We start from the raw sequence: 7,763 nt of genomic DNA, 5'->3' as shown, positions 1-7,763 counted from the left end.
GATTAGAAGAAAATTCAAATTGTTGACTTTTTATTCACCGTATGCAGAGAAATGATCTTAACTTGACGAAATGCATGATCAAATGCAATGGTCATACTATATGTTATACAGATGGGAGACATGGTTTCACATATTTCTAACTGCATCAACATAAACACCATTCGACTCCAACCTGAGAAACTTGCGAAACAGATGAGGTCCTAAATTCACCAAACCGGTCGATGATCTGACAAACATGCATTAGTGCATGTTGCACACAAATTGGTCAATGAAACAATTACAATTACAGAACATTTAGAGGAAGCAACAGATTCAAACAATTACAATTACAAAAAATTTATAAATGAACAACAATCACAGAAAAGAACTTGCCCAACTTGGAGAAATACACCACATTTATTTTTACTACATTCATGACTCAAGGTGAGAAAATGAAAGAGAAAGAAAAAGCCTATATATTTTCTGCTATCTTTCTTGAGTACAACATTTTTTATGTGCTGACTCTATATATACATTAAAATGATATATGTCTATGCCTCTCCAACGACAATTGTAGCTCTAAGTCCTTGTTTGATTCTTCAATTAATTTATGATCAAAATAAGAGCTTAATAATAAAGTCACATTTGGAGAAGATTATTCACAGTAACTGTCACAGAATTCGTCCGCTGCAAGTCCTGCACAATATCAAAAGCTTTAAATGCAAATATAATACATCAAGCATGCAATTTTTTCTTGATCAATGTTATCCGTGGAAGATGATGGTCCACGGCTCAGTCAAAATCACGCCATACTGGTAGCTTTGTGGAACTGTCATAGCCAATGCAGTCCAGCACGAGGTCTTACTTATGATCTTACGATACAGCATTCGATCTTGACTACATTGGTCATAGCAGATTATGGCAGAAAAATCCGCAATATTGGCCGATATTTACCATTGCAGCGAGCTCAAATAATGTATGTAATGCAAAAAATCCTAAATACCTGGAATATCATGTCATCTGGAATATGAGGTAGAACCTCCCGGACTGTCTCGGCCATAGCAAGTACATTTGCTACATTGTCATTTGCAGATCGTGAATTGGTCCTTATATGTAAACCACCACTTCCTCCTGGCAATCTTACACCAGGGGGAGGAATGGTCGTCGAAGTTGAAGCACTCGCAGAAGCTTGAGACGGATTTATAGGCCAAAGGTTCCAAGAAGAATCATCAAAGGTGGTTTGAGCATAGGTTTCTCCGACTGATGCAAGATGTCTCATCATCATTTGAACTCTTCCGAGACCTACTGTTCTGATAGCAGTAGATGGACCAGCTCCATCAACACCCGGATTCGGCCAAGAATGTAACCACCCTGATTCCATTCCTGCACCCCTAGATAAGGAAAAGTAAAATGAGCAAAAAAGAATGCATCAATACAACTAAAGAAAAAAACAAGGAAAAAAGACAGAAGGCCATGTAGCATGGAGTTTGAAGATTGCACCTCCAAGGAACGCCTTCGGCGTTGTTAGGTGTCTGATTTGGAAACAATCCTGCAGGCATGTTATGTCTAGCAGAGTTTTGACGATCAAATCCTGCACTTATTTGGCGTGCAAGTTGCTCGTCACTAGATATTACCCCTGTACTTGAATTCGTTTCGTTTTCAGGTCGGCCTGCAAAAAGCGGCTTTCGGCATGTTGGACAAGTATACATCTCGGTCAGGCCTTGATCCAACCTAGAATCAATTCAGCAACAAAATAGTAACTCACTAAAATGAACACAAATAGAAACAGATACGAGTTTATAAAATCAAACCATACCAAGATCTCAAACATGCAAGATGGAAGAGGTGATTGCAGTTTAGCTTTTTAGCCTTAGCCATGGCTTCCTGTCATAAGCACATTATCGTATTACTCAAAAGTATATCCAACGAACATCAAGATCAATCAGAAAGACGAAGATTCGGCAAACAAGCATACTCTACAAATAGCACATTCATCGTCATATGCTCTTAGCTCCTCGGCGGTTGCATCGGGAAGAGCTGCATGAAGTGATCCTAGAGCTATCCTTAGCCTAATAAATCCTTTTACGCGATTTATTATTGCACTAAGCAACGCCTGCTCAAAAAACATCAATGAGTACAGGCAGCAGAGTATGCAATCGTCGGTTAAATTTCTGTGGACGGTAAAATTTATGTCAAATTAAGAATGAGTGATGTACAAAAAATATTTACACGTATATTTAAAAATAGCACTGCGTCTACAAGATGGAAAGCCATGCCATGAAGCCGCCATATATACAAGTAATGACCAAGTGCCATGAAAAATGTTGCCATGTCAAGGAAAAATCCCAAGTTCCGGATAAGAACTCCCTTCCATTCCAGTAAAGAACCTACAGTTACATTACACCACTTAATTCGGACGCTCAAATGGAAAAGTTAATAGACATGTTATCAGTTTTCGAAAGAAAATGAGCAAAACAGATTCACAGTAATCAGATTATTTCAGAAGTGTTAACGCAGTCCGATTTTTATGCAAGCTACCTGCAGTTAATGTGTCAAGCAGTTTAGGTGTTCGGATATCACTACTACTGCAAGCCGAATGATGAATCCATATGTCAAGCAACTGAAATCCATGTACCAAAATGGCCTACAATTCATATCGCACCATAAACAATTTCATTAAACAAGGCATGATGTGAGCAGATCTCAAATCTACAAAGATGCATTTTAAATACCTGTAGGGTTTCGAAGGCAACACTTAAAGGCTCAAAGAATAGTAACAGAAACATAGAGGATCCATGTGTTGTATATATTGCAAGACAAAGCCTTATCCTAGGAGCATAAAAAGGGAAGTGTCAGAAGCATTCGAAGATATAAAATTATAATAACAGAAGTGATTGTTTCAGCCTTCATCAAACTTAAACTATGAAGCACAGATACCTCTACAAGTGGACGTGTCACGCTGTCCGACACATGTCAGTGTCTGACACTTCATGACATTCGTACAACACGTGTCAGAGAAGTCAAGCAAGTGTCGGGAAAGTCAGACAAGCATCAAAAAAAGTCAAACAAGTGTCCCCCCAAAAAATGGTATTTTTCATTGATTTGACACTCTTTGTGCTGGGCCGGTGTCGGAGTGTCTGTGCCTATCCTAGTGTCCGCATCGGAGTTTGTGCTTTATAGAAATTAAATCTAAACAAGTTCAATGCAGATTTACTATGCCATATATTCAAACAGGAAAAGCAAGAGCCTAAATTGATATGGCATAAGATGAATGTCCGCTGTGATAATGATAATAGCAAAGTTAAACAAGCTTGTATCGAAAAAGAGTAAGACCTACCAGAGAACATCAACCAAGAAAATAAATAACAATGCTGAATATACACGAAGATATGTCCATGGTGTGGCGGATGGTGATGCATTCAGCCGCTCCAATCGATCTCTAGCCAGAGCTTGAAACATCTATGGAAAATATGTAAAACATGTGCAAGAACATGTTAATGAACAGTTTGTACATATAAAATCTCGGCAGAATAACTTCAATATGGCCTCTTCTAGTATAATATAAATACCTTTAAAGAACAAAGCACGGCCAACCAAGCTGTCCAAAGACCTGCCTGATAAAGTGTCGGTGGCACAATCAACGGAAGAAATGCCCCCTGTTCATGCACCGGCACATGATAAATAACAATAAAGTAGCATCGGTTTGTGACTCATCATTTGCCAAAACTAATTACTTTGCAAAGCTAATTAGACTCATAAACAACAGCAACTTAAAAGCACTAACCTTGTAAATGACATAATTCACGAGACGTTCAACCAATTTACGAGATTCAGACGGATACAACTCTGCGAAAAACATAGCCTGCATGTGATAAGAAGGACTGTGAACAAAAAGAACAATTTTGATAATGGTAAAAATGACTTATACCACCATGGAAAAAATATCATGGATACCCTTGTGGCCTACTAAATTACTTACGAAGTAAAAAAAGTGGGGAATGTAAAGCATTATTGAACCTTTTTCGATAAAAAAAAAAAGTTTGTGCAGGCAGTAAAAACATGTTATAATAATTGACCATCACAACTTTTGGGACCTTATTCTTTTTATATGAAGAACTAACATAGACATCGGGCACGGCACTAACATGCCGAGACAAATAATAATTTGAGAAAAAAGAAAAAGTAAATGTAATCACATGTCTCGGCGTTCCGTTGGTGTCAGACACCCGAAATGCCTTCAAATTGAAGTGTTTCATATAGCAACACTAAAAGAATGAAAATCACACTCAAGCACTTAATCATTCTACTTCAACAGTCAACACTATGTGTTTCACCCTCTATCTTGGTTTGAAATAAATCGGGGAAAATTCGGCATATAATATTAAAATACACATCATTTGCCAAACCTTCTCAATACACAAACCACATTGCATATAAACATGTCGCATAATCTATAAATACTTCATATTAGTAACTAGTAGTAGTGACTACTATTCCACAACAAACTCACCTTGAGACAAAGATTGAGAAGGACAAATACATTGACCAAGCAATTCGTAAACAACCCTATGGTGGTATACAAACCCAAAGGTAACTCGGCGTCCTGGTCGACATTATCCAAGTGAATTGAATTCCATCCAACTAGTCCATCTGATTTAAGTTTATCTAATGACAAATCTGTGCAAAACTGAAGACCTACAAAACTTAACACTGTCGAAACCGCCGAAATAGCTATAAACTTCAGAGCCATTAGTAGTAATAATAATAATAACAACTTCAGCCTCTCTACTAACACCAATCTCCTGGATTTTCATCTGACTTCAATCATTGCCGCCCTTTGTCCATAATTCATATAGTTCAACATCAAATGGAACCAGAGGGCAAAGTTTCTGAAATCAGCTTAAAACGCCACCGTCATTCAGTTACCATCTCAGGTCTCCAAAAGAAATAAGATACCCTAACAAGTGATCAGTAAAAAACTTTAGATAGATGCTACCAAAAAAAATCAAATACAAAATTGAAAACTGTACTACCAAATTAAATTGTAATGTTAAAGTTTCAATTTTCAACCACTAAATCAAATGCAGAAATCAGAGTTAGAACATAAGAATATGAATTTTCCAAAATCCAAATTTTTATTTCTAATTCAAAAAATATACACAAAAAAAAACAAAATTGATACAATCCAATTTCTCCCCAACACAAAATCCACCTACCCATCATTGAGATTTCAACTAATCAAGTTCCAAATCATAAGAACCCTAAAATCATACTCTAAAGAGGATTGATTATATGAAACAAAACCAGAAAAACCCAACAACCGAAATCAATCAGAAAATTCAAAGGGTGATCGAAGGACAAACAAAAAACGTTTTTTTCGAAAAGAATAAATGCAACAAAAAAAACTAAAACTAATTGAGAATTGAAAAATGAAAAATGAATAGAACCTGAGTCGATCTAGAAGGTGGGTGGGGTGAGGAGGGTTGGGGTTTCTGCAATTATCATTCGCAATTGAGAATCGAGACAAAGACCGAACACAGAGAGAGAAAATTTAGGCAGAAAGGAAAAAGAAAGACTATATATATCGGGTCAATACTTTTGCAGGAATTAATATTATGTTATGTTGTTATTTGCATGGTAAGAAAATAAAAGTATAGAGTAAAAATTTATCATTAAAGAAAAGTATGGGTTAAATTTAAATATTTGTTTATTGTCTTGATGAATGTCTTGATGAATGATAACCATCAAATATTGGAAAAGTTTGAATTTTAATATAACTACTTATAAACTTCAATATTTTATTGACTTTTAGTTATTTAAAACAATTTTTTTTATTATCTTTTTATATTAGATTAGGCTGTGTTCGATGAATATGTATAATGATTAATATTTTGTTAGGAATTAGAAATGAGAGATGAGATATTGAAGTTGTGTCTTATTGTACTGGGTCAGTATTTCTAATATGACGGAGAGGAGGTTGGTCTACAAGTTTAGTATTTCAATGCTTAAATCAATTAAAAAATCCAGAAGTAATATGTGAGTGAGAATGGATGTGAATATCTGAAATGATGCATTTTATCCTTATATACTAAAAGTAGTTGAAATTACTTGTGTATGATGTGGCGTGTTATGCATATAGTTGTTAGATTGGATTGGGCGGTGATTGATGCACTGGAGGGAGGAATTGTCTGCTTTTGGTTATAACAAAGGTCTACGTGTTATGCGTGCCTTTCAACTTGAGGTTCACTCTTGGGTCTTTCTTTGTGGGCCTTGCAAACGACACATAAGAATTTTCAAAGCTCTTGTTTATATTCTATAGAATAAGGGCTTTGCAAGGTACACGTTGATGACAGTATGTCATTGCATGAATTTAATCGAAGAATCGGATCAAAACAAGTGAAAGATGAGCCAAAATGAAGAAGAAAGACCAAAGAATAAGGAAAAAATAACTAAGTATGAAGATTGTGGACTTAGTGAAAATTTGGGTGAAAAGGGAGCAAAAAGAGTGTAGCTCCGGGAAAAATCACATGCACCATTGCGCAGCATCGTGCGCGTGATAAGGGCCATAAAAGTTGCATCGCGCGCGCGGTACAGGTCATCACGCACGATGGTCCCTTTTTCTGGAGTTTTTTTTACGCGTCTAGTCAATTATGAGCTCTTTTTAAGGGGGATTTTCGCACTCTGATGAGGATTACAAAAATTAGAGAGCAAAACACGATTTAGAGAGTATTGTAAGACCCTAATTTTGACCCTAAGATCCCTCATGCTATCTCATCATTTGCATTGGTTTTGGGATCACACATTGGCATCCTCCTTACCCTCATTCATTGGGTTTGCATTGGGAGAGATCACCGAACACATTTGATTGTATCATACTTTATTTTCTTTTATTTACTAACCAAAACACCAAAAATGTGTCTATGTATAGCTTTGTTTCTTTTGTAGGTAGTGTGTGCATCCACATATGCCTTATCGAGCTTACAACTAGAGTTTGAGACCCTCATAGCAAAAGATCAATCAGGGAATGGTTCACCATTGGTTATAAACATCATATATGTATCCCCATGTTCTTCATTTATCATTTTGGTCAAGAATTCATCAAGAGTTTGAAGTTTGTTTGCCTTGGAAGCTCTAATTCATCTGGGTATCTTGTGTGACTTTCTCAGCAAGTTTCTTCAACAATTGGTCAAATATATAAAGGGATACTTCATTATACATAATATCAAGAATATATGATCCTCCATGATCCTTAAAGATCAAGATAACTTCAAGTTTGCAAGTTGGTTCAAAGAGGTTGACCAGAGAAAGTCAACTAGTCAAAACTGGGGTTCCCTAGACCCTATCTCCTACACTTTTTGTAATATGAAAATTATTCCAATATAAATGTTACTCTTTATGACATTCCAAACAATTTTCATGTTGGCATAAAGAGCTAGTTTTTCTTGGAAAGTCATTTTTTATGGTGAAACATTATAGGTCATTTTGTCTGTGCCCTAGTTAGAAGGTCAACTTCCAAGGACCATAACTTGCTCAATTTTTATTACATGAAGGACATCCATGTTTCATGATCAATTTAAAGATATCTTATCCAACTTTGATTCTTTGATAAATGTCAAATTCAACTTGCAAGGGCATTTGCCAAGAGGAAATATTATAGGTCATTTTGGGTCATCACCATTGAACAAGCAATTTTCCTCAACGTCTAAAATACATAACTCCCTCATGAAAAATCCAAATTATATCAAATTTGTGAACAAATTAAATATTAATGAAATATATACAAC

The 7,763-nt window shown here is 36.0% G+C and overlaps 1 protein-coding gene across 1 annotated transcript; it reads right to left on the bottom strand.

Moving 5' to 3' along the window:
• Nucleotides 1–261: 261 nt before the first annotated feature.
• Nucleotides 262–5,592, bottom strand: LOC127085999 (E3 ubiquitin protein ligase RIN2). Its single transcript, XM_051026612.1, has 13 exons — nt 5,427–5,592; nt 4,490–4,936; nt 3,764–3,841; nt 3,549–3,635; nt 3,317–3,438; nt 2,712–2,808; nt 2,518–2,623; nt 2,209–2,366; nt 1,955–2,092; nt 1,796–1,863; nt 1,480–1,710; nt 983–1,370; nt 262–675 (listed from the first exon to the last, which is right to left on the bottom strand). The coding sequence occupies exons 2-13, from the start codon at nt 4,727–4,729 to the stop codon at nt 619–621; spliced, it is 1,770 nt and encodes a 589-aa protein (XP_050882569.1). The 5' UTR covers nt 4,730–4,936; nt 5,427–5,592; the 3' UTR covers nt 262–618.
• Between the last annotated feature and the right edge of the window lie 2,171 nt (nt 5,593–7,763).

The sequence above is a fragment of the Lathyrus oleraceus genome, chromosome 5 (assembly GCF_024323335.1).
Source record: "Lathyrus oleraceus cultivar Zhongwan6 chromosome 5, CAAS_Psat_ZW6_1.0, whole genome shotgun sequence".
Classification (NCBI taxonomy): domain Eukaryota; kingdom Viridiplantae; phylum Streptophyta; class Magnoliopsida; order Fabales; family Fabaceae; genus Lathyrus; species Lathyrus oleraceus.
Note: the sequence above shows the minus strand (reverse complement) of the source record. Positions and strands in the feature narration are given on the sequence as shown.